General features: G+C 37.7%; 3 protein-coding genes across 3 annotated transcripts; all 3 read right to left on the bottom strand.

Moving 5' to 3' along the window:
• Window positions 1-2799: 2799 nt before the first annotated feature.
• On the bottom strand, window positions 2800-6393 carry LOC121750895 (MLO-like protein 6). Its single transcript, XM_042145549.1, has 15 exons — window positions 6209-6393; window positions 6028-6085; window positions 5797-5945; window positions 5550-5666; window positions 5319-5379; window positions 4719-4807; window positions 4536-4610; window positions 4357-4451; window positions 4217-4266; window positions 4061-4101; window positions 3803-3976; window positions 3674-3709; window positions 3522-3589; window positions 3383-3443; window positions 2800-3226 (listed from the first exon to the last, which is right to left on the bottom strand). The coding sequence occupies exons 1-15, from the start codon at window positions 6329-6331 to the stop codon at window positions 2852-2854; spliced, it is 1572 nt and encodes a 523-aa protein (XP_042001483.1). The 5' UTR covers window positions 6332-6393; the 3' UTR covers window positions 2800-2851.
• A 9380-nt stretch (window positions 6394-15773) lies between these two features.
• LOC121750957 (tetraspanin-6-like) lies at window positions 15774-18112 on the bottom strand. The gene is made up of 3 exons (XM_042145655.1): window positions 17415-18112; window positions 16464-16777; window positions 15774-15972 (listed from the first exon to the last, which is right to left on the bottom strand). Exons 1-3 carry the CDS (start codon window positions 17904-17906, stop codon window positions 15933-15935), a joined length of 846 nt encoding a protein of 281 aa, XP_042001589.1. The 5' UTR covers window positions 17907-18112; the 3' UTR covers window positions 15774-15932.
• Window positions 18113-20199: 2087 nt separating this feature from the next.
• On the bottom strand, window positions 20200-22808 carry LOC121750934. Its single transcript, XM_042145598.1, has 4 exons — window positions 22642-22808; window positions 21557-21715; window positions 21137-21427; window positions 20200-21022 (listed from the first exon to the last, which is right to left on the bottom strand). The coding sequence occupies exons 2-4, from the start codon at window positions 21689-21691 to the stop codon at window positions 20402-20404; spliced, it is 1047 nt and encodes a 348-aa protein (XP_042001532.1). The 5' UTR covers window positions 21692-21715; window positions 22642-22808; the 3' UTR covers window positions 20200-20401.
• Window positions 22809-26731: the final 3923 nt, after the last annotated feature.

Raw genomic sequence — 26731 nt, 5'->3', positions numbered from 1 at the left:
ATAATTAAAATCCTAAAAATTAAAAATGACACTACTCGTTGCCGAATTTCGCCCACATGTGGTTGATTAGGTCTTCTTGTAGTTGATTGTGGATTCGAGTATCGCGCATTGTGTGTCTTGTCTCGATCCTCTGGCCAACCGTCGTATGCTCGCCTCGGCGTAGGGGAGACCTCGCTGTTGAGCTTCCGGCTTCGTCCTCGTCGTAGAAGCTAGCCGCCCTCGGCCCTTCGTCGGCTATAATCATGTTGTGTAATATAATACACGTGAACATGATGTCGGCGATATTATTCACGTACCACAGCCGAGCCGGGGCCTTCACAATGTTGAATCGAGCTTGAAGGACCCCGAAGGCTCTTTCGACATCTTTCCGCGCTGACTCTTGACGCTGCGCAAAAAGAACCCGTCTCGGGTCGTGCGGGTTGTGGAGCGTCTTCACGAACGTCGACCACCTTGGGTAGATACCATCGGCGAGATAGTAACCCATGCGGTATATATTTCCGTTGATGGTGAAGTCGATCGCCGGTGCTACACCATTCATCACATCATTGAAGAGTGGTGACGAATATAGCACATTCAAGTCGTTGTTGGATCCAGCAACGCCGAAATATGCATGCCAAATCCATAGGCGGTAGTCGGCGACCGCCTCAAGGATAAGCGTTGGGCCGCCGCCTTTGTGACCGCTCAAGTGTTGCCCCCTCCAAGCAGTCGGACAATTCTTCCACCTCCAATGCATGCAGTCAATGCTGCCAAGCATTCCGGGAAAGCCATGGACTGATTCGTGAAGACGAAGCAACCGTTGGCAATCATCAGTGGTGGGTGCTCGAAGGAATTCATCCCCAAAAGCAGAACGAACGCCCTCGCAAAAATTCTTTAAACATAGGATTCCAGTGGACTCACCGATATGCAAATACTCGTCGAACATGTCGGCCGTTTGCCCAGTAGCGAGTTGTCGGATGGCACACGTACACTTCTGCAACGCCGTGATACTTTGCCGGCCGGCTGCATCTACACCTGTTTGAAAGTATTCAACACGTGCGGACAATGTGTTGACAATTCGCATGAACAAGCGCTTTGACATGCGAAAACGGCGCCTGAAGTAATCTGCCGGAAACCGCGGCTGGTCGGCAAAGTAGTCGGCAACGAGCCTTTCGTGGGCTCCCTCCCGGTCACGATGGATGTACCGTCGATTTGATCTGGTTCGTTGAGGAGGAGGAGCAGGGGTATTCGCCGCGACATATGCTTCGTAAGCGGCACGATGTTGTTCGTAGTATTCTTGTTCTTCGCGTTCCGCTTCCGCCATAATATGGGTGAAATCCATTTGAGAATTTGAGTGGGGGATGAATGTGTTGATAGTTTGTATGAGAATTATGAATGAGAGATGAATGAGAGATGATTTGATGTGATAAATGGATGATGAATGTGTGTATTTATAGATGATTTTGGGGAAAAAAAAATAAAAAAAAATCAAAAAAATTCAGAAAAAACGGGAAAAAAACGGCCATATTTTTGGGATTTGGAAAATATTTTTTTTTATTTTTTAGCATTATTTATAATTAAATACCGATTTTTAAAAAAAAAATAAAAAAAGTTTAAACACAACGGCTATGCCGTTGACGAATGGGAGCGCGCCACGTGTGCGTCCGCTGGCACGGACGTGCTCGATACATCGAGCAGCGCCGTGCCAGCGGCGCGGCTGCAGCGGCGGCGGTCCTGCGCCTTGCCAACGGCGCGGACGGCGGTGGCGTCTTTCGCCACCGCTGCGGATGCTCTAATACCTCATTACTCTTAATTTTTGATTCCTCAACATTTATGATTGTTTTCATATTTCAAACAACATAGGAGTATCAGATTTTTCTAATTTGATTGCATATTATTAATTTTTTGTTTGTTTGATTTATTACAAATCTATAGGAATAACAAATTGAATTAAATAAATATAATAAATATATATATTACATTAAATTTTTTATAATATTATTATTATTTTATTAAATTTTAGCACCGGCTAATTTGTATTTCTGGTTCCGTCCCTGATCTAAGTTGATTTAAATTTAATCTATAGTTTTAAGTTGAAAAATCATCAAAATTCGTTTTTATCATCACCACAATTTCCAAATCCTCAAAATTCCGTGGACTGAGTTTCATTGCATCTGGACATTAATACGCCCTCCACTCATTTACGTACTTTGAATTATAACACGATAGAATTCTCAAGTTCATATTATGCATACTTCAAAATTGGCAAGATAACGGTGACTTATACTAGTAAACGAGTATTTTGCACGAGGAAAATTCTTAATGACTGAAAATTAATTATTAATGTTAAATATTTTGAATTTGGTGTTAAAGATTATTCTCTGCAAGTCAAGTGTACACACACGTGAGAATCGTGAAACATGCATAAACACATACGGAGTAAAATTTATGATTATAATTGATGCATGAATAAATATATAAAAAAAATTTACTTAGTGCAATTCGTACTAATGTGGTGTTAAATTGATCGAGTAATTAATGCATTACAAATCTTCGTGATTATATGATTAATTAATGAACAGTGATTCAAAATATTTATATGGAGTATCTTTTACAGTGGATCGCTTCACAGTGTGAATCTGTTTTTCCATAAAAGTTGCGTATAGTACAAATTTTGGTCCATTTTTTTATTTTCACATTCTCTATGATACCTAATTATAACATGAGATCACAACTGATTTATATTCCAAAGAAAAGAAATATGAATAAAATTGAATCAAAAGTTAAGACTTTATTAGTAAGTATCATCAACAAAAAAACACATGAAAAAAATGATCACTTATTTACTAGTACAAAAAAAAACAATAATGCAAAATCAAGTTTCAGTGTCCTTGTTTCGAAAGGAGAAATCATTGTGGTATGTAGCTCTGCTACCTACACTAGGAGAAGGGGGATTTTCAACATCCCTCTCTATCTCAACAATTGAATTTTGTGACAATGGATCTTCTCCATACTTAAACTCATGGCCATCATCGTCATGTCCCTCGTCATAATTAGACTTGTTGTATCCCTGCAGCAGATACAGAGGCGACGTGCTCCCATGCAACGGTGAGGCTGGCCGGCTGGAGAAGGGCGTGCTGCTGCCCGACGCCCGCCCCTGCTTCACGTGCTTCTTGGCCGTCTGATGCCATCCGCGCAGCGCTGTGGCTACGTTGTTGCTGAATATCACCGGCCTCATTTTCGACCCCATCTTCATCGTTATAATTTATTGCAAGTTAGTTTATTTTATTTGAGTTTGTATCGGAAATTAATTAGGTCTGGTTTATTAAAGAAAATTAATTTCAGAAAAAAAATAAGAAAATAGTAAAAGTTCGTGCATTCACAGGCAAATAACCCTTTATTATACCTGATTCACCAAGGCGTAGAGAGGGAGGGTGACGTAGCTACATAGGAACTGAATTAAGGCACTGCACAAAAAAATACAAGAATTAGGGTTTGGAAAATAATTGGAAATAGTAGTAACAGAAAATATTGGTTCTATTTACCCCATTGAGAGTCGGATGATCATGTCTTCAATATTTTCGTGGTAGCACGACGGATACCCGAATTCGTACTGGAAAAAAAATCATGTTAATTAGTTATATATGTTGAAATGAATTTTGTTAGTACACATGATTTGCTGCAGATCTAGACTTACATAACTCCATGCTAAGAAGGCTATTTGAAATGCATTCTGCAAATCACAACAAATAGTAGAAATTAGGTTTTGCTAGTTTTAGTATATTTTTCATTTTTTTTTTAAATTTAATGGAGAAAAATAAGTTACCAAAAATAGAACAAAATGGATGAGGAAAAGCAGGAAACGGGGGCGACCAAACCAGAAAAGGTCGTCGCTGGGCTGAACAACGGGGCTGCCTTTGATCACACCTCCTCTATCTAGAACTCTGATTCCCATTTTTGTTATGATCACTTGCAATTTTGCTCCCACCAATAGTATTATCTATATATTAAAAAAATGTTAGATATAAAATTTCCAGGCATGCAGTGATGAAATAAAATACGAGATTGGAATGAAATCACTCACGATTAAAGGAATAAACGGTAGCCAGAAGTAGGAGTACCACCCTGTTTGAGGAAACATGAACAATTGCATTAGTCTTAGGTAAATTAGTTTAATTGGTTTCACAAAAGTTTTTTTTCATGATGAAGAAAAAAAGAAATTATTGTTTGTTTGACTCACCATTGGTGTTGGTGAGCAGGAACACAACGGCACAGAACCATATTACTGGGCTGCATTGCAAGAATTAGCTAGTTTTATTAATATCAAATGTTGCAATAGGACTAGGATTTTTTAATAAAAATGAAGAAAGTTAATCGGACCTTATTCCCACAATCACTTTGAAATCTTCTTCTAATGATCTGTTTATATATTTCTGGAAATTGAATGATGCTTGGCTTTGAGGTGTTAGATGTTCCTGAAAATTGTGACATATTGGTAGGTAATTAATTGCATTTCATATATTAAAAATTGGAATTTAGTGCTGTAATGAATGACTTACTGTTATAAAACCATGTCTAAGTGTGAAGTAATCAACTTTGGCAACGGATCTGATGAATTGCCTGAAGAAACATACCTAAAATACAGATATAGATTATTAAGTCTCTATCTATTTATTTTTAGAAGATTAATGGAGAAGCGAAATTAATTAATTGATAATAACTTAATTGAGATGTGTAATTACAATCCAGAGAAGAAGAGGCCAACGGCTCCAGAAATTCAAATGTCTGCGCCCAAACGATGTCTCCCTCGCAAATCTGAATCTTTCTGGATCTGCAACACACAATTAGTCAAGAAATTAATTTTTTTTAATAAAAGTAAGAATTCAATATATCAACCTAACTAAAGAAACACACATATATGTATCTCATTTGTCAACTATTTGACTGCAATGAATGACCATTACAATAAAATACTAATAATCAGAGTATATATATATATGGGTCGCTATTAACAAGTCTCCGACGAAACGTGTCGATTATTAATTATTGAACCAATATTCCATCTTATTTGCCGACATCTTATTACTTACCAAATTAAAATGTACTACTCCAATTTTGGTAATCGTGGCGAAATTGATTTGTAATTATAATTAATAATTATTGTATTGTTATTTCTTACACGGAAAATTGGCTTTCCTAACGATCAATACATAGATCTAGATAATAAACAAAAAATGTGATGTTGTGGTTTCATTTTAAAAGTTATACTACAAAAGTTCATATTAGTAATTTGATAGGTACGTATGAACAGACGAATTCATTGCAATCGATTTGATACTGACCATTGTAGTATTGGTACTCATCTGTCTTGGTCTCATCCTCCCATGATTTCCATTTCCTCATCTAATATATAGGAAAAATTAAATTAATTTACCTTAATATACACATATCAGGATATAATGGATTTTGTGATATATATAGATGCATAAGATGTTTATAATTTATGATTTTGAAGATAAATTAAATATTTAAGTTGGCCAAATTTATATTCCAAGTTTCGAAAGGTAGATTACCTTAAGTTTTCCGAGGCCATAAGTGAGAATGCAATAAATTATGTGACAAATTGCCAAGATAAAGATGAAGATGTGGAGTTGGTGTATGCCATATGCTGAAACCAGCTGAATTTTTCCCTGAAATTTATGTAAATGAACCAAATTAAACTCATCATAAACGATGAAACAATAAAGTCATTAAAAAAACTAAACATTCATAAATTATACAAAAAAGAAGATAATTTATGTATAAATTAAAAATAATGACCTTTTTTATACATGGATCATAATATTTGCCACTATCTGTGTACTTGCAAGGATGCCAAGAATGTCCAACTTTTCTTGGAACACAAATATTAGAAAGATGTTCTTGCAATACTGTCAGCAGCAATGATATGAACCCTAGCAACATAAGCTCTTTTTCACCAAATAACAAAAGTGTTAGAAAAAGAAACAATAATTTATATACATTTAAACTAATTTTAATATTGATTTGCACCTGCTTTAACTTTTTCAAGTGATTCACGTAGAGGTTCCTTTTTTCTTTTCTTTAACCACTGCAACATAAAAGGCACAATACATTATAAGAGGCATATTTTTTTACATAATAAATGATATACTCTCGTAAAGTCGAACTATTTACAAAAATAAAATAAAATGATCTATGAATATTACTATACCGACTCAGTATGATGAATGATCTGTTCAATGAGAATGGAGATAGCAACCAACACGAAGCAAACGACGGCGACCGCCCACGTTGGCGTCGCCTCCAACGTCTTCTCCTTAGGCAACTCATCCATTTCTTCTCCAATTCAAGTAATAATTAAACAAACAAAAGATTTCTAGCAATATGTATGTAAGAGTTTTGTTTCTGTAGTTTATTATATTATTGGTGTGTGTTTGTATATATATATATATATATATAAATATATAGGATAAGAGTTCCATTTTTGCAAGTTGCAAAAGCGTTGAATTTTCCGCTTTCTGATTTTGTATAAGTCAAAGAAAAAAATTTAATAGAAAGAGAGTGAAGTCGTTATCGTTACTCTAGTGATTAAGAAATGATTAGACTTAGTCATAGTCTTAACTAATTGAGTTTTTGAACTTTTTATAATATAAAATATTCACTGATGTTATTTGTAGCCTAGATATATTTTGGGTAAGATAAGATTGGTGGCGCGTCATCTACAGATACTAAATTGACTTATAAAAATGGAAGGAAAAGTTCAGGAATTTAAATCAAATAATGAGACAAGAATATAAGTTTTTATTCAAACCCCACCACCCGCTGGGAGACTTTCGGCCTTAATCCGCAAATCCGGTCTAGCAGGATTAGTCGGATTGCGCCATAGGCGGGTTCGGTATACATGTGGTCAAACAAAAAAAATATAAGTTTTTATTAAAATCATAATTAAATAACTCCTAAAATTTGGGCATAGATAGACCTTTCATATCCACACTATATTAGGGACCACTTAGGCATGCACAAGGGTCGTAAACCGCCGGTTCCGGGCCCGAACCGGCGGTTCAAGGGTCGAGAAATTGCCGAACCTGAACCGGCCCGCCTAGCTCCCGGCGGTTCCGGTTCCGGTTAAAAAAACCGGCGGGTTACGCGGCGGTTCAAAACCGCCGGTTTTCGGCTTGAACCGCCGATTCCGGGCCGGTTCGACGAATTTTTTTTTTTTTTTTTTTGCATTTTTCAACTTTTCAATTTTAATCAAATTAAATTACACTTTTCAAGTTTGTTTTTGTATGCAATGTGAGTAAATAAAATTGAAAAAAATACGGCTAAAATTGCAATTTTATTGAAATTGCATGTTTACAAATTATACGTTACAAGTTACAACAATTACAAATTGAAAACATATGGCGGTCTTGAAGTCTTAAACAAAATTTAAATACAAATGAGACTACTAGTGAAGAACTAATTACAAATGACAAGAAATGACGTTGAAGTTCTTAAACGTATAAGTGTATTATATATATACTCTTAACCGGCGAAGAAGATCTTTCTACATAACTAAATTAAGGACACCTTTAGCAATTCAACTTTAAATGTTGAGTTTCGTCTAACAATCAACAATTATAGTAGAATTGTCAAAAGTTTCCCTCATTTAGCCGTATAGAGAAATATACTTCATCGACTAGAGTATATACAAATACAATTATGTAATTGTATTTGCATATTTTTAAAGTAGGAATTAATGAGAAAAAAAAAGAAATAAAAGAAAAAGGACTTGAGCTCAACTTAAATTAAAAAATTTAAGTTGAGGTGCCTACGTATCTCAATTGCTCATTTGCATTAGGGAATCAAAGTCCACGTAGTTCTCTTACCTTACTTACCTATTTGGCTTGGCCGGCGGCGGTTGACGGTTGGCCTAATCTTCATCCCCGGTGAATTCATCTTGTGATCCCTCTTGACGATCATTCCAATCATTTTCTTGTTCTTGGACGTTAGCTTTGGCCCAATCATCAAGTAACATCACGACTTCCATATTTTTCGCCGAGAGCTTACTTCTTGATTCATCCAAAACGCGCGAGCCAACACTAAAAGCGGACTGACGGCGACGGTGGAAGCCGGAACAGAAAAAATCTCCTTGGCCATTGAAGCAAGGATGGGAAAATCTTTCTCGTGGGTTCCCCACCAATCGAGGACGTCGATTTGGGCTGGAGGAGTAGAACCTTCATCACCAAAGGAAAAGAGTGATTCAAAATATAAATCTAATTCGCTGACCATACCTGAGGACCTTCCGCCGGTGCTGTAGTTGTATAGGTCGGCTAGTTGGGATTGCGCGTCGGGGTCATCATAATCGGCTTGAAATGCAAAGCCATAGTTATGTTGTGGAGGAGGTGGTCTTCTGACTTGGTGAGTGGTGTTATACTTGGTTTCATATTCGGTGTAGAGAGAGCGCAAGTTATACTCGATGTTTTGTTGCACAACTGACCGGTCCGGGAGGTTTATTTGAAAGGTTTCTGAGAGGTCGACTCCAAATTCGTCACTGGTATCCGATTGGATTGCTTGAAGGGGACCAAGATCAATTGAACTCAAATTGTTATAATAAAAATCTAAAATTCTAGAGGTACCTGCTAATTTCCATTTTGGATCCAATACCTTTGCAATCAAAAATACGTTAGGAATCTCACTGAAATACTTGAGCCATTTTTCAATCATATAATACAAAACGCACATTAACTCGGGAGAAGAGGAAGCATTTTTCATTGCAGTTTTAAAACCAAGGGATATGTACATGCAATGCTCCAAAACACGAACAACAGTGCAATAATAAACACCCGACAATTCAACAGTAGCATTTTTGAAATATTTGAACAATTTAAATAAAGCCAAACTGTTATCCCAACAACTATGCGAAAGATATAAATCACGGTAGGGGTTAGTTCTATAAAAATCACATAAAGCATCTTTATGTGTCAATGTAGAATTCAGACAATCATATGTCGAATTCCATCTATGAGACACGTCTATAGTAAAATTCGTGTACCTGACATTCTTTTGATGGCAATATTTCTTCCATGCTTTGCCAATAGCTGGCTTTTGATGGATTAATCTAACTGCATTTCTAATAGGAGAGACATGCTTTTGCCATAATTCAAGCGCATCCTGTACACATAAATTTAAAATATGGCAAATGCATATTTGATGAAAATACTTACCTCAAATTACCGGTGTACAAGCCGCAATCAAATCGGCAATACTTGCGGTGTTGGGAGTTGCATTATCAAAACCAATAGAAAATATCTTATTGCATAACTGAAACTCATTCAACACTTGTATAATCAAAGAAGCAATTTCGGGTGCAGTGTGTGGACTTTCAAATTCTCTAAAACCAATTAAACGCTTGTTCAAAGTCCAACTGTTGTCCACAAAGTGAACCGTAATACCCATGTATGAATGACGGTTAAAACAATCCGTCCAAACATCTGAGCAAATGTTCACCCTGTGGCCCATGTTAACTAAATAACGTGATAATTCTACCTTTTTCTCCAAGCACTGCCGAACGGTAGATCGTTGCACGGTCATTCGACCTATTCTTTTGATTGCTACATTCAACCCACTTTGCAGAGTAACCTCAAAACTTTTGTCATCAAAAATATTAAAGGGCATATGCTTCATAGCCGCCCATCTAGTCATTGTATCATCAAAATTCTTTTTATCATATTTAAATAGAGGCGCACCTGACGAACCCGAGCCGGCGGGTTGGAAGTTTAGTTGGCTTTGGGTAGAGGCAGTGCCGCTTCCTACCGGATGCTTTGCCACTAAATGGCGACGGAGGGTGCCATATCCACCACCGGCGGACCATTTGTACACTTTATCGCAATAGTTGCAGTAAACATGAAAGTCCAAAGTCTCCTCTTGAGAGTTCGGATCGTGAGAACTTGGAATCACCACCGCCACCTTCTTGTAGTGTTTGATAAAAATGTCCGATTTCAAAGCTTTTGCCGTGTTAGTGGGTGCAGGGGGAGGCATCTCCTCATTTCCGCCGGTGCTAGAAGGAATACGAGAATGCGATCTATCCTCGTTGTTGTCCGAGTCCGACGATATAGTAACGTCGAACTCCTCATCTTGTTGGGAACGACCTCCCCTACCCCCACCTTGTTGCATTTCAGCAAGTAGCATGGCGGTCCTATGATCTTCTTCCATCTACAAATATTATGTACGTAGAAGTTAAAAGTATGAACGCAAAAAAAAAAATTAATGAAATTTTGTGCATGTGAATTGGAAAACAAATTTTTCATTACTTACTTGCATGCGTTCGGCTGCCAATCGGGAAACCTCTTCCATAACATCTCGACGACTAGGTCGTCGAGATTTTGAGGGACGCGTAGTGCTTTGATCTTGGGCTATTCCCTTGCCCCGATCACCACGTCCCGATCCACCACGAGAAGAAGACATATTGAATATATTGATAAATGAAAAGTAATATTGACTTGGAATGAAATATGTATAAAGTATAAAAGAAGTGGTAAATTATGAGCACAACAAATATAGTAGTGAGCAGAAAGTGTAGAATTAAACTTGCGCAATTAGAGAGAATGAGGAGAGAATAGAGAAATGGAGATTGAGAATGAATTCCTTGTTAACACAAGAATGGGGTAAGGAAATATGAAGGAGAAGTGGGGTATTTATAGGAGTAAAATTGGAAGAAATAAAAAAAAAATTCAAATTTCAAAATTTCAAATTTTCTGCCGAACCGCCGGTTTACCGCCTGAACCGGCGGTTCAACCACAAAACCGGCGGTTTTTCCACAAAACCGGTGGGTTGGTCCACGGTTTTCCGACACAAACCGCCGGTTTCTGACCTCACCTAGCCCCTACGCCTGAAAAGCTTCCGGAACCGGCGGAAACCGGTCGGAACCGCCGGTTCAAACCGGCGGTTTTCGCCCAAAACCGGCGAACCGCCGGTTCATACCAATCCCTACTTTGAACCCCTACGAACTCCTACGAACCCTATGCCGTTCGACCCTTTGAACCGGCGGTTCGAACCGCCGAACCGCCGGTTCACGGTTCAAGATATTGCCGAACCTGAACCGACCCTTATGACCCTGCGACCCTTCTGCCGGTTCAACCCGCCGGTTCCGGGCCCGGTTCCGGTTCATGAACCGGCGGTTCCGAACCGGCGGTTAACCGCCGGGCCGGGTTGGTTTGTGCATGCCCGACCACTTCATTTGGAGTCTTGACCAGCGGACCAATTCAGATTTATATTATATTATTTAATTTTATTAAGTGTTTCACATCTCAAAGTTATCAATTCCATAAAGTTCTAAAATAGAAAATATGCACACTACGTGGGATTAATGTGAAAATTAGTACTACTATTTTCTATCTTGAAAACTAAAATTATTGAATTAAACATATAAAGTCAGTTTAGTGATAGTGAAATCAATTATTTGCATTCAAGCAAAAAGTAAATTTTTCACCTTTTTGAAATTCGAATCGTGTTGTGTTGCATTCATCCAGCAAAGAATAATTGCATCCATGATAAATCTTTGAGATTAAATAAATGAAAATAGATCTTAATTTATTTGAACATGTTTATATACATATTTGTAGAACTTTCTTAAAATGATTATAAAAACTGTTACTAGAATATATTTCCCGTGGTCTTTTCTCCGAAAAAGTTGGGTGAATAGGTCTTTGATTGGGGGTTTTCTTGTATGATTGAAATAATGTCGATGTGGTTGGAATTTCAGCTTCCAAATCTGACTATATATCGAATCATTTGCTAAGATTAAATAAAGTCAGTTTGATTAATTTGGTGTATTCGTGTATTCATTTGACTGATTATGGAGTATAAAAGTCAATTTAGAATAGTCGTATATTTTATTTTATTTTATTTTTCTAACACATTTAGTTACTCTGTGATTCACATTGATAATTCATCGAATTTGGAAATTTATTTCCTTTATCACAACAAATACAATAGGGATTGGTTCATGTATATAAAACTCATCTTGGATTCTATGAACTAGGAACCACCATGATGACACTTTGACAAAATTGATTTTCACACAGAATAATAGTATTTTTTTACAGAAAATAATTCCATTGTTGTATATTATGATAATGTTTATTTATGCGTAACGCAGCTTCTATAATGACATGTATAATGGGAGCATAACATAATCTAATGAATATTGGGATTTATGTTTAGAAACATATCATGATAAGCCCCCTCACTTTTAATCTAATGATCGCCGTATGAAAATAAATTCCATAGAACATTTTGTGTACGAACTGATTTCTTCTTGAATTATAATCGCCGTGTGAAAATAAATTTGATGGAACATTCTTAATTAGTTATATATACATGAATTTAATGCTAATGACATGCAGTAGTCATGTTATAATATAAGATGTAATTAAAAATATAAAAAAATGTTTTATAAATTTAAATAATGATGTATACAAAGTATATTTGTCGGTGGATAATAACGCACACAACATATGCGTGATAGTATTACTATGCATTAAAAATTATCTATAAGAGTAATTGTTTGATTTGTTAGAGATGTAGTCTAGGATTGAGTTAATGAGATTCAATCTCATGAATTAAAATATACATATTTTTGTTCGGATTGTCACATATTTGTACTCAACAATTTCATCTCAATATATCTTGCAAATCTAACGGTCCAAAATAATTAATTTAATGCATCATATTGATACGATCCTATATCTTATTATATCTTTTGATTCACCAAATCCTTCCATATATTTGTTATCTTGGTCAATAAGTTAGGGTATAGTATTTGAGTATTATAAATAGGGATAAATGGTTATTATTTGCATTCATTCAGTAAATCAATAAAATCATTGTTGGTCCAATAACGTGTTGAGAAATTCTCTTTTACTAAGATCTCGCGCTGCCCGACGGAGAGGAATTCCCGCGCACAGCCGGTTCTTTGCTACCGCCGATCCTTCGCTAGGACGCCGGAGAACGGGATACGACGTAGGGTCGTATCAATTGGTGCTTTCATCCTGTGTGCTCATGAAACGATTTAACAACAACGGAAAGGCGGTCGGGGGCTCTTCACGCCCAGATTCGTTCCCGAATGGTGCATCGCGCCGTCAACAGCCTGTTGATCGTCGCAATTTTGGGAACTCGCATCAATCACAGTTGGAAGATGGGGAGTTCGAAGTTCGTCAACCGGAGGAGTTACATCTTGATGACTCGGTGAGTGGTAAGTTGGATCGTTTATTGGATCGCCTCGACAAGTTTGAGGTGTGGAGGGCCGACACAGATCGCCGCTTCCAATCTCTGGAACCGGTAATCTCTCGCGATGCAGAACCGCCGTCGGTTTTCGAGGATGGAGATGATTGGGGGGATAAGGGTTTTAGACGTACACGTTATGGTGACAGGGGAAATAATTTTCGAAACCCTAGTGGGGGATTTCGGGACAGCCAACAGGCAGGGCGGGGAAGCCGCGGAGGCAGGGGCCGTCCGGGGTCTTGCTGGGACCCACCATGGACTCGTACCTGTTGGGACCCACCTGCCTATCGAGAGACACCAAGGCAACACCCCTTCAACGAGGATCACGGGGGAAGACACTCGACGACATGGGACAGCCCTTGGGGGCGAGGCGATTCAGGAAGACAAAGTCCGCTGTTGTCGACAGCAACTACTGTGGCTTCACAGCCCCTGTTAGGGTTCAACGGGCGGTCGTCTAGGGCTACGCATCAGCCGCTAAGTTCTGAGGCGTTGTGGTGGGATCGTTACGGATCCGGCGGCGAGGGAGTTCGGGGGAGACACCCGACAGCATGGGACAACCCGCCGCAAAGGGTCGACGACCATACCGGGAGACTGGCGCCAACGTGGGAGACGGCAAGGGGCAGACATGAGGACGATCGCTATTCGGACCCGCCGCGGAGGATCGACGCGTCGGAACGGCGTGCGGCCATCGCACAACCACCGGCGCCGGCGGTAGCGTCAATACCGCGATTAGGGTTTGGCGACGATTCTTCAATTCATGGGCCACAACAGGCAACCCAACCTGGTGCATCTTCAGGGGCCAGATACACGGTCAAGGGCGACGGGGATCGCGGCAAGCAGCCATCAGCTTCCGTCGCCATCGAGGCCCCTTCATCCTCGACCACTGACCTATTGCTTCAAGCCAAAGACCTCTCCGTTGTCATCGCCGAGTCCAAGCAGCCTATCCTCAAAGAGGTTAATCTTACCGTCCGCCATGGAGAGGTTCATGCTGTGATGGGGAAGAACGACTCAGGGAAAAGTACATTTGCAAAGGCCCTTGCTGGTCATCCAGATTATGAGGTTACAGGAGGAAGTGTAATGTACAAAGGGTTTGATCTGCGTGAGATGGAATCTGAGGAAAGAGCTACTGTTGGATTATTTATGAGCTTTCAATCATCAGTTGAAATTCCAGGTGTAAGCAATATTGACTTCTTAAATATGGCTTACAATGCTAGGAGGAGGGAACATGGATTACCAGAGCTTGGTCCAATTGAGTTTTATGGCTACGTGGCACCTAAGCTTGAGCTCATCAATATGAAGACCGATTTTTTAAACAGATATGTGAATGAAGGTTTCAGCGGTGGAGAAAAAAGGCGCAATGACACGTCATGTTTGAGCACTCTTGGAAGCATGGACAAGCTTTTCGTTTTGGGATGGAATTTTGCCGCCCACATTGGGTGTCCTTTGTTGTTTAATGATGGAGGAGATGAAGTGAGACGTTTAGTTGTTCGGTGTATGTTTGATCCAGGAGGAGATGTCTCGCCAAAGTCGGCTTTCAACTCTCTTCGTTGCTTCGTGGTTTCCACCTTGAGGACAAGGTGGATTTTAACCGTGGGGGAGTTGATACGATCCTATATCTTATTATATCTTTTGATTCACCAAATCCTTCCATATATTTGTTATCTTGGTCAATAAGTTAGGGTATAGTATTTGAGTATTATAAATAGGGATAAATGGTTATTATTTGCATTCATTCAGTAAATCAATAAAATCATTGTTGGTCCAATAACGTGTTGAGAAATTCTCTTTTACTAAGATCTCGCGCTGCCCGACGGAGAGGAATTCCCGCGCACAGCCGGTTCTTTGCTACCGCCGATCCTTCGCTAGGACGCCGGAGAACGGGATACGACGTAGGGTCGTATCACATATTCACATGGCTTATACGACTAGAAAATTCGGATATTATCGCACTTTAAAATGTCACCAGAAAATTATTACCATGACACTTTATGTATGTACTCGATGCAAGTGTGAGGAAAAATTGAAATAATAGGCCATGTGTAAAGATAAACCCTTTATTATTATACTCAAAAGAGTCATGAGAAACACCTTGTAATGCCATAAGAAAGTGACACAAAATGCCATACATCTTCATTAATTCATTTCTAAAATATAGGAGTACATAAATAAAGCAAGATCTCAAACTGTATTATTTATTGATGTCTACACTCATTCATGATCACACACACATTTAGCTTAACAATATGCATTAAGTAGTAATATGAGAGTAACCGTAAGACTTCACAGATCTCATCTTACATATACATGCTAAGCATCTTGATACAAATCCCAAGCTACAATTGCAAGTTGCATATTTTCTTTTTTTAGCAAAAACTTTTTCTCTTTAATTTATACCTTACTCTTTCTTTCTTTCTCATACCTTATTCTATTTTTTAAAATTTATTTTCTCTTCATTTAATCTTTAAATATCAATTTCTTAAATTTCATGCTAACGATAACTGGATCAGTGGATAGATAGCCATCTCTAGAAATATAAATATATGTAACTAAAGTACTTATATACAAACATTGTAGTCGAAAATTTGCATAAGTTGATGCATAAAGTATTTAAAGTACTCAATCTGAGAACATGGATTTGATACATGAGAGTTGTAGCTACACTTCTTCTTTAGCTAATAAAGCTGGTGCCTTCTGTCATCCAACCATCTCCACCTATATATTAAGTAAATAAATAAACTCATTTTTGGCATATGATATTTTTTTTTATAAAAAAAAGGCTCAAATCAGAAGACGGTCAACAAGAGTTCAACCACATTTTTGGCATATGATATATACATATGTAGTGATTAATTAAAGATAAGAAAAGCCCAGCATTTTTATAGTTCTTTTCTTTTTATTTGGGTCCAAAATTTGTTTTTAGAAAAGTTTGAATTAAAACGGAGTAATATTTTGCTTATGAAAACTAAATCCGTGTAGTTTCATTATTACTCCTATTAAATAAATAAAATCGTCACTTTAGTTGCAGCCTATCAAAAAGCTAAGCTTAATCTAAATTAAAAGGTTTGGGACATTATAATTGAAAAATAGATAGTATAATTTTAATAAGAGAAAAAAAAGAAACTATTTTATATTAATAAAGAAATTGAGACTAATTTTGATAACGACTCAAAATAGAAAAATGAAACTATTTTTGATAAGATTACCAGTGAAAGTCCCAGCGCGGGCGGACTTTGGACATGCGGTTGTGGCCGTAGGGGTAGTCGGTGTGGGCGCGTTTTGCGTTCTGGAAGGCGCAGCAGCCGATGGAGTAGATTCCGATGAGCACGACCACCATCACGATGTTGAGCACCGAGAGCTTGTGCCAGCTCCGCCTCACGTCCTCCAGCACCCCCGCCTTGCACGACTCGCACTCGTAGCACAGCACTGTCGCCGCGTTGTTCCACCTGTAGCAGTCCGGATCCTGCGCCACCAGCGTCATCGCGTAGTTGCACGACGTTGGCGGCTTGCAACACCCCGACTGCCCCACCATCAAATTCTTAATTAGATCACACTATTTTTTTATTTACCTAATTATATTAAATTAAGGCATGTTAAAGTGGATCATTTGTACTTAAAGATTTAATTCCACAATTGGCATATATGCTGTTGTTAGAGAGAATTTTATCTTTACTCACTTTTTTTTCTAACTAACAAGTTGGGCAAAATGATGCCTCAAAATTGCAGCGGGAATCATCTATCCTACATTATTTGAATTCCAAATTTACCAACATTGTGAAATTAAATTAAAACAAAAAAGGTATGTGTGGGTTTGTGATAAAGTTATTCTAATCGCCACTAAACTAAAGGATTGTGCTTTTCCACGTACGTATATTCATGCCATTGATCAAGATCGAATATAATATTGGGAAATGAGCTACTTTAAATAAGCACTCAACAAAAAAGCAGCTAAAAATACCATTTTCTCCTAGGTACATTCTTGAACACTTTTTTATTTCACAAATTAATCATCACATATTTAATCGAGTTCTTAATAATTGCATTCAAACAAAGTTCGATTTTCATTAAAGACTAACTTACTATTAACACTCATATACTTACTATAATGTCTTAACATACAAATCAATGGAAACCTAATACTTAAAAAAAGTAAATACCTGAATTGGAGTAAGATCTTTGGTCAAATAGTCAAAGGGTGTCCACAACACAATCTTGTCACAAGTCTTGGACCCCAAAATACAACTCCTAATAGTCATCCAATAATGAGGGTCCAAAACCCTCTTCTTCAACCATGGAGAGTAGCTATCCAAATGATACTCCCTATACGTCCTCCCGGGAATCGCAGTCCCCCCTCCCGGGCTAGTTACCACGAACCCGAAAATGGTGAGCCCCATGAGCGCACCTATGAGCAAGAGCATGATGACCAGGTAAACCCACAACGCCCATGCAACGTGGAAACACGCGCCTATGAAGCCGGCTAGAGATATGATTAGGACAATGAAACCTACCACCAAAAGGGGTGTTTGGAGGAAGCTCTCGCAGGTGGTGCTACTCCTCGCCATCCACAAACCGGCCCCTATTATTGGGATCGAGGCGAGGAGGGTGAATAGGTTCAGGAACCCTATAACAGAGTTGCTAAGCCTGTACATAGTTAGGGTTTTTTTGTTCTAGATAGTGTGATTTTGGAGAGTTGAGGTAGAGGATGGTGATGTGTATCTAGTTGTTGTGGTGTTGGTTTTTGAGCACGATCAACTTTACCTTTTTGTTGTGTGTGTGTGAATTGTTTGGTGGAAAAGAAATATGAGTAGCTAAAGTGAGTTGCTTTAGTTCATTGGAATAAGGTATGAATTGGGAGAGTGCTTTTAATATAGTGATCAAGATCCATATGCTTCATATATTGACCAAATTGCACTTCTTATGCCCTAAGGGTAAGGAATCGCTTTTTTATTTGAAATCTTGAAGTTACCAAAAAGTGTGAAGTGAGTGAACTTTGTTTGTGTTAATTATAAGGTGTTAAGAAAGGAAATGAAACATTCGATTTGTGAGGATAATAAGTTGTAAAATTATTGAGTTGTGCTTCACTAGTAAATTTCAAATTTAAGCTAGCTTTCTTGTTAAATTTGGTAAATAAGTATGCTCTACATGTTATCTTGGTACCTGTCACTTCTATAGTTAATTTATATTTATGAGTTCAATTTATAGGTGGAAAGCATTAGTAATTAACAACAAAACGGAAAATTTTACATATAAATGATTTAGTCATGTTATTGAGTATGTGTGAGGATATTGGAAAATTATGTGTCAAACTCGATTAAATATAGCCGAAGAAATTACACCTATACTCTATAGTATAGTTTTTTAGTTTAAAGTTTAAACCATAAAATTTAATTAATATTATAACTCGGAAATATTATGAAATTTGGATTTGTTCATAAGGTATTAAAATTGGTGCCCACGTGTAATATATTGTTGGTGTTTTCAACTAAACGATGTTGTTCTATTTATAAATAGACAACTCATTTATCGAAAGTGGCGTTCATATATTTTTCGGCACATATCAAACATAATTTACAAAAAAAATCGGTTTGGATAGTTGCACACAAATTCATGATTTTTCCGATTATTTTTTAAAGATATAAGATGGAACATAATTTAGTCAAAATTTATGATTATTCCGAAAATTTATCCTTGGTTAATTAATATGATCAATACTACTATGAAACCAATATATATATTCATCGCTTTTTTCATATTTCCGAATGCACATACGGTGAGCTTTCTTTCCGTCTAGAATCATTATAGTTTAGTGTGTTGCGATCTAATTATCGCATCTGTAGCTACTTCTAAATACTTTTTCACATCAATTATAGTGTCAATTTGCAAAAGGAATTTTCTCCAAATCGATAAAGATGAAGGTAGATTAGAGAATAAAAGTATCAAGTTCTCAGTTTAGAGAAGAGACCCAAGGAAGGCAAGTAAAGAACATGGGATAATTCCGTCATTTCACTCTCATTTGTGGAGCCCAATTTTGCTTCTTTACAAAGCATTTCCCCAACATGTATTAGGTCAGTCATTATAAAAATTGTTTCTTATACTAATTATCAATTCTTATCATCTATCATGGTCATTAATTATTTTGATTCTTGTACAATTTGAATGATTATCAACATTCCATAAAGTTCTTCAGGCTTTATCTTCCTTTAGAGAGTGCCTTTGGTTAGTGTTTAGTTTATTCATTAAATTAAATAGTGCACACCTAATTAACTGGCTTTTTGCTACCTTAAACTTGGTTTTGTTTAAGTCATGATGGTCCACGAGTGGGCTGTAAGGAGTATTGGATTGCATTTTATTTAACTTCCCGTTTGACCCAATTTGAAGTTTAAACATTATTTTAAAAATGAAACATCAATTGATTCTCTAAAAGGAGGTTCAGAAAGAAAGATAAGCCAAAATGGAGATACACACAAGTTTACAACTAGCATTATTTAGATTGAAAATATACTTGGTTCTGGCTCAAGTCATGATTATTCTTGTTAAACGAATATGCGGATTGTGGAGGGTGGTGGCTTAAAAAAATTATGAAATGTATATAACTATGATTTTTAGAAATTGAAATGTAACATGTCTTCATCATTTCTGGGTACGCGGGATTAATTTGATGCATTCTTTCTTCTCCCAGTTCAAGAATTATGCATTTCTCGTGCTTGTTTAAAATTGTGTTAGTTCGTTAGATGAGTTGCAACTTGCATGTGTCGCCTAACAATTTAGTTATACGGTTAGACAGCTGACTGCGACCTGTTTGGAGCATTTCTTGTTTTTGATTAATTCAACATTGATTCAACCACTAACCTTTTTCTTCACCTCATAAAGAACTAATCAAACTATTTAACTTTCTTTATTATACAGCCTTTACATTTTTAGAATTATTTATGATTGAACTGGTAAAGTCAACACACAATTTTACATAAAATACTTCCTCAGTTTGATATTAATACAAAGGACTCTTATTCTCACATTTATTTCACCAAAATTTCTTTATGGATGTCTTTGGTGGTAAATAAAAACAACAAGAATAGAAGCTCACAGTTGCAGATGACTAGACCTGTAACACAACGGCGACAAACAAGAATAAAATGCCACGAGATCAGCAGAAAACCTCCGGTGAGGATGAGGCAACAGGAACTTGCAGAGAATTCGAACTCCAATCAGCATTTTCCCAGCATTTGATCCCAGTAGCCGTCGCCTGGTTTGGCCCGATGATTGAAGTTTCAGCAAATTTCGATACCCTTGCATCAGCAGCTGTCTTGAGCCGGTACCTCTCAGCCCTAGATCCAATCACCTGACCTAGAATAGATGCCGCTATGGTGAATGCCATGGCTGCCTTTGGCATTAGCACAGATTTCCTGAGCATGCCTATGAATGGCACAGCAGCATGGACAGCAACGAACCACGATGGCGAGAATTTTTCAGTGTGTTCCCTCCATATTCCTAGAGGTACATTAGCCACCATTCCCAGAAGGCCGATAGCGAGCACTTTTGCAGGCAGGGGCTGTGGCCTCAGGTTTTTGGCAAAAGCGGTTTTTGCTAGAGCGCTCCTGGCAGCCACAATTGCAGGAGGGCACCTATACTTCATACCAGGAGGGGGCTGAAGGGCCTTTGCTACAAGTGGAAGCACACCACTCACGGCCCGATAGGACTTTGCAATGGGGCAGTTCCCTTTTTGCAGCCAATCGTCGCTCATTGCTTCATGCTCTGATTTCCCTCCCTGTATTCAAACATAAACATCTTTAACAATTGCTTCATCAAGATTATTATTATTATTATTATTATTATTATTATCAGTTGACTACGAATAGCTAACTTAAGGAGATAATTTTACCTTAGAAGACTCCTTTTTTGAAGGGTTTGGTTTCTTGTTGTCTTTCCCCCACTTTTCAAAAAAAGCATCAAAACCAAAAGGCCCCCCTGCACCAAAACCAGAGAGGCTGATGGTGGCAGCTTTAGCTGCCAAGGGGTTAAATTGAGCTGGTGACTGTTCGGGCTGAGACTTCTGGGTCGGAACAAATGACCTTCCGGAAAGCGGAACAACGCCATTTTGCCCATGGAAGAGCCTGAATGCCATGTCAAAATTGGGACCATCCTCAAATATGGGACCCTTCCCATCCGGTGCCTAATACGAGCAAGACATAGGAGACAAGGGAATGTATTAGCTTTGGAGCATAAAATAATGGAGAGCAAGATGATGCTTAGATCATGATATGGGCGAACATAGAAATTATAAGAGATGTATACGACTTACAGGAATAGGGAAAGCCATTGATGATGTAAAGGAGAAGTTAGTTGGTTCATTGATGTTCATCAGAAATGGACACTTGAAAATGTCCATGTCAAAATTTGAAGATTCTCTGTTTGAGTTTCCAAAGAAAAAATCCATTCTAGAAATGTAATAACCTGCAACCTGAAACAAGCATAACAAAATGAAAGTTGAAACAAGATATTGATTGCTACGGAAACTGTCGAAAGCATAGCAGATAGCATTAAAAAACAACTTATGGCTCCAAAGTAAAGATTTATATTGCAATCTACTTAAACACCTATCCTCAGAGCATATTTAGAAAATAAACATTCTGATCGTAAAACAATTTTCCATTCGATATCAATCAATAATCAAGTAGGTATCTAGGATGAATCCAAAACTCAGATAAAACTGAACACCTCATTACTCAACCAAAATGATTACAGATGAATAAGTGAATATTTCCAGGATAACAAACGAAATTCAGGCAGAACATGAGTAGCGTTCGATGCAGTTCATAAATCCTCTACTGCACCTAGAGCTTGTAAACCCAAATAACATAAATAACTGCTTCTAAACTTCAAATTTCAGCAAACTATGCGCCCATTGATAATTAGGCCATTTTTCCTCATCAATTGGAAGTCGTTAAGCCTAACACCCTTCAATTGAACTAGACTCTTAAACACACTTCAGCTAAATCAGACCTTATTATGTATAATCTCAGCTCAACCCAAAAGCTCAACCTAGCCAATTTTGCTGTTCTTCTAATTTTCTACAAACCTAGCCAATCTACCAAAACAGAAACAAAATACTGATAAAATCACCCCAAAAAACTTAGAATTGTGGCAAACAAACATAAATAAAAGGTCAAATAAGAGAAAACCCATAAAGATAAGATAGAACTTGCATGCTCGTTGACTAGAAAAGTACGTATTATACCCATTCAAGAGTTTCAGAAAATCATCTATCAGCGATTCGATTCTAAACTACCGGCAAAACAACGAAACTGCCACCATCGATTCAGAACTCGATAACATCAAAAGTGTAATTGCAAAGGAAGGCATAAAAACGAAATACGAGATCACTACCTTCGGAATACCAACGAGATCACGGATGGAACGGCACAATCAGAATCCCTCGACCAAAAATGGATCTTGAGAGAGAGAAAAGAGGGGGGGATTGAGAAATTCGGAGTAGGTGAGGTGAGGACGGAAGAGAGGAAATGGCGAAGTCGTACAAAAGTTGGAATTTTTGTCAGAACGACGTCGTAGGGGGCTTAACTACTCCACACGCCAATTGAGAGGGCGCGTGTGGGCCGAATGCCTATATTTTATATGCTCCAAAAACATTTAATATTGATATAAATTCGTTTAAATTAATTTGATTGAATTGGAAATTATTAAGTCAATAATATTGGGTAGCTAATTCATTAATGTTTTTGGTCGCCCACTATTTAGGGCACCCGCAACGCTGTACCGTTGCGGTTCCTATGCCGTTCCGGCGGAACGGTTCCGCAGCGGCACGCGTTGCAGGCTTCGTTCCGTCGCCATTCCGTGCCCATGCCGTTCCTATGCCGTGCCGCGTTCCGTTCCGGAGGAACGCGGAACGAAACGTTCCGCCACGCGCCGAGGCGACGTGGCGGCCTCCCATTCGACGCGTGAAGCCCACTCGCTGCCCCGCGAGTGGGCTTCGTCCCGGTGACGCAATAATTCAATTTTTTTTTTTAAAATAAAATTTAATAAAAAAAAAGTTTAAATTTTTTTTAATGTTGTGTGTTTTTTAATAAAGTGTGTTTGTTTTTTAATAAAGTGTGTTTATTTAAATTGAATTTAGTTGGAAATAAAAAAATGAAATTGAATGAATAGTAATTTAAGGAACGGTTAAGGAACGGAGGGTTGCAGGTTCCGTTCCTTAGTTAAGGAATGAAGTAAAAAAGTACAGTGGGACCCTCAAATAGTGGTTTAAGGAACGGTATAGGAACAGCGTTGTGGATGGCCTTAGTTAGGTGGGGTATTGTCAAATATGGATAATAATCGGTTTGATATATTTTGTGTGAAATTTATAAGTATATAAATGGTTTATTTATATTACAGATGTGACTGAAGCCTCGAAATTTAATTTCTTAAAACTAGTGAATTAATCATGTAGTCCATCTACCAAAATAAATAGATGTGATTAGAACCTAATTTTTCAAAATAAGAATGTTTTTATTTTAATCATTTTCTATTATTGTATAATGTCTCATTTCTATTTGGTCAGTTCTCTGGAAATACTTAATTTATCTATAACGTTGTCGTTTCTAAAAAAATTAGCATTATTCGTTGTTTAATCTGATGCAGAGGTGAAAAAAATGGATTTTAATTGCATGAGATCATTGTAAAATGTACAAAATGGTGTTTGAAATATTTGACATGCTTACATAACATCGTTGGATTCACCAAATTTTTAACCATTTTTTATAAGCAAATTAGCATAACAAAACTGCAATTCTATATTTGGTCGAATCGACTAGTTCGCATAAACGAAATAGAGCTGAAGATTTTGAATTAATACTCTCCTAGTCCCATAGCAATTAGTTTCATAGCAATTGAGTCATTTTATCATTTTATTACATTATATAGTAATGAAGTCATTTTTATTCTTAGTAAAAGTTAACATATTTCTTATCTTTTACTTTATTATCTTTTTATTTAATATATTACAATTTACACATCATTTTCTTAATTTTCATGACGGAAAAAAATGTCTTCATATGAAAGGAGTAAGTACTAGTACTATAAAAGAGAAATATTGACTAAAACTAGGGACCCTTAATTCATAGTAGGAGTAGTATTTTAAAAACAAGGGGATCTCACTAAATGAAGTGTCAAACAAAAACGTAACAAATAAATAAATATAATAGTAATCACAAACAAGCCATCCAAATTAGACTCTCTTTATACACTAAAAAAATTAATATATTTTTAAAAAATAGCATAATAAACATTCTTGCGTTCACACTCAACCAGTCAACAACAAAAACTGTATTCAATCCGCCCCCACCAAACGATGACTTGCCCAACCGCCGCCGCCGCAACCCAAGGACCTCGCCAACACGCTGGTGAAGTGAGATCTCCCCCTAAAACTCGACTTGAACATCTCCCACTGCCCCTTCCTCCCGCTCTCCGCCATCGCCTGCTTCCCCTGCCTCTGCTTGATCGCGCTCAGCTCCATCTCCGGCTTGAACTTCACCGGCCCGAACATAAACATCCTCCTCCTTGACTTCGCCGACATCGACGTTAGCGAGCTTATGTTCACTCTCTGCACGTGGTACTCCACGTTGGGGCTCTTCGGCCGCATGATCAGCTCACCGGAGAATCTCGCAGTCGCGGAGAGGCGGCGCTGGTCGGAGTGTGGGGAGGAGGGCTTGTTGCGGAGGGATTTGGACTTGACGGTGGCGAAGTAGTCGCGCTTCTGGTACTCGTTGAGGCCGTCTTCCTCGTCGGCTTCTTCGTGGATGATCTTGCCGCAGAAAACGATGTCGTTGTGGTAGGAATGAGGTGGAGCAGGCGTGGGGTCGGAGGAGGAGAATTCGAAGAGGAGGTTGGGGCGGGGAGAGGGGGTGGAGGGATTGTTTAGTGGGATGGGGAGATGGCTGAAAGAGAGTCTGTGAGGCTCTTCTTCTTGAATAGAGAGAGAGGCGTAGTTTTCTTCTTCTTCCATCGAGATATCTGTCTTTCAAAAATGTGAGATGATTGTCTATAATTGTGTGAATGGTTTGAGTGTTGTGGTAACATTATATACTGAAGTTTTGGGGGTAGGTAGGTAGGTAGGGTGCTCAGTTTCTTTGTTGCTACGAGTTTGTGTGGAATTGGTCCTCCTACCTAAACTAAAATATCTCTAATTACTTAATTACTACTAGGACCAGTATATTTTGTTGACTTGTGACGCACAACTTTTAGTGTCAATATTGCTCTATTAATTACTACTATGGATTTGCATATATCAAAGAGTGAAATTACATGTATTTCCTTCTTTTCTTAAAACTGCGCTATGCCTATGAATTTTAATTTTTTAATAAAAGTTACTATATAATTGTAAGGGTTTAATCATTTGAATTATTAATAAATATTAGATACATATAATTCTACGTTAATATTTTACTTATATAGTACTACATCCGTCTCTTAAAAATAGAAATTATTTCTATTTTCGGTCGTCTCTTACAAATAGAAACTTTCTAAATTTTCTATTTTAGGAAGTGGGCCCCACAATCAACTAACTCTATTACTTTTTCTCTTCTTCTCTCTTACTTTACTCATTTCTCTCCCTATCTCTTACTTCACAAATTATTCTCTTTTATTTTATTAAATGTGCATTAAAATAAAACTCATGACGTTTTGAATGTTTCTATTTTTCAAAGATAGAGATAATATGAAATATAAGTGAATAAGTTAGTGAAATTTATAATTAATTTATTAAAAATAATAAAAGTGAAATGAGACATTTACATCCACTTTCGTAAAATGAGACATTTTATGGTAGTATTAGACAATGGAGTGTTACTATCTTTCTTTGCTACATGAAAAATAATTAGATTCTTTTCTACACCCCCATTTGTTATAGTATTGGCGATACATAACATAGTAGTAGTAATGGTTTTACATGTTGGCAAGCGAGGTCAACATGGTGACACGTATGTGATTAGTTAGAGTTGTCAAAAGACTTCTAGAAGAATAATAAGAAATCCACATGACATGTCATGTCAATGAGTGGAAAAATAGTGTTAGAAAAATATAGTACACCCTAATAAAGAGGCAATAACGCGGAAATATTACTACTACTAGTATTTAGGTTTGTTTTCTAGATGAACCATATCACATGCCTTGTAATACTTGTACACAGGATTCAATGGCCGTTGAAATTGCAATCACTCAACATTTATTACCTTAGGGCATAAATAACCCGTCCTCATTTCTGGCCCCAAGTCCCCTCCACGTCATCATTTCTCTACAGTTGCGGCCCAGTCTCCTACTCCTCTAACCCTGCAGGCCGCAACTCGAGCCGCAACTAATAAATGATACTATTCACAACTCCAACATATTTAACTCGTAAACGCAATTCGTTCAACAATTGAAACCGGGAAAATGCATTGTTCATTAGAAAATTAACATTATATTACTAGACGAAGCAAATTTA

The sequence above is a fragment of the Salvia splendens genome, chromosome 10 (genome assembly GCF_004379255.2).
Source record: "Salvia splendens isolate huo1 chromosome 10, SspV2, whole genome shotgun sequence".
Lineage (NCBI taxonomy): Eukaryota > Viridiplantae > Streptophyta > Magnoliopsida > Lamiales > Lamiaceae > Salvia > Salvia splendens.
This window is presented reverse-complemented; position numbering and strand designations above follow the sequence as displayed.

Bases quoted from the DNA above. Each gene is read 5' to 3' on its own strand.
- LOC121750895 (XM_042145549.1), bottom strand. From the start codon at position 6,331: ATGGATGAGTTGCCTAAGGAGAAGACGTTGGAGGCGACGCCAACGTGG. The intron at 4,808-5,318 runs GTCAGTATCAAA...TGTGTGTTGCAG, and splicing joins TGAGTACCAATACTACAATG to ATCCAGAAAGATTCAGATTT. The intron at 3,590-3,673 runs GTAAGTCTAGAT...TTTTTTTTCCAG, and splicing joins CCTTCTTAGCATGGAGTTAT to TACGAATTCGGGTATCCGTC.
- LOC121750934 (XM_042145598.1), bottom strand. From the start codon at position 21,691: ATGGATTTTTTCTTTGGAAACTCAAACAGAGAATCTTCAAATTTTGAC. The intron at 21,428-21,556 runs GTAAGTCGTATA...TGCTCGTATTAG, and splicing joins CAATGGCTTTCCCTATTCCT to GCACCGGATGGGAAGGGTCC. The intron at 21,023-21,136 runs GTAAAATTATCT...GTTTGAATACAG, and splicing joins CAAAAAAGGAGTCTTCTAAG to GGAGGGAAATCAGAGCATGA.
- LOC121750957 (XM_042145655.1), bottom strand. From the start codon at position 17,906: ATGTACAGGCTTAGCAACTCTGTTATAGGGTTCCTGAACCTATTCACC. The intron at 16,778-17,414 runs GTATTTACTTTT...ATGGTGGGGCAG, and splicing joins AAGATCTTACTCCAATTCAG to TCGGGGTGTTGCAAGCCGCC. The intron at 15,973-16,463 runs GTAATCTTATCA...CTTAATATATAG, and splicing joins CCGCGCTGGGACTTTCACTG to GTGGAGATGGTTGGATGACA.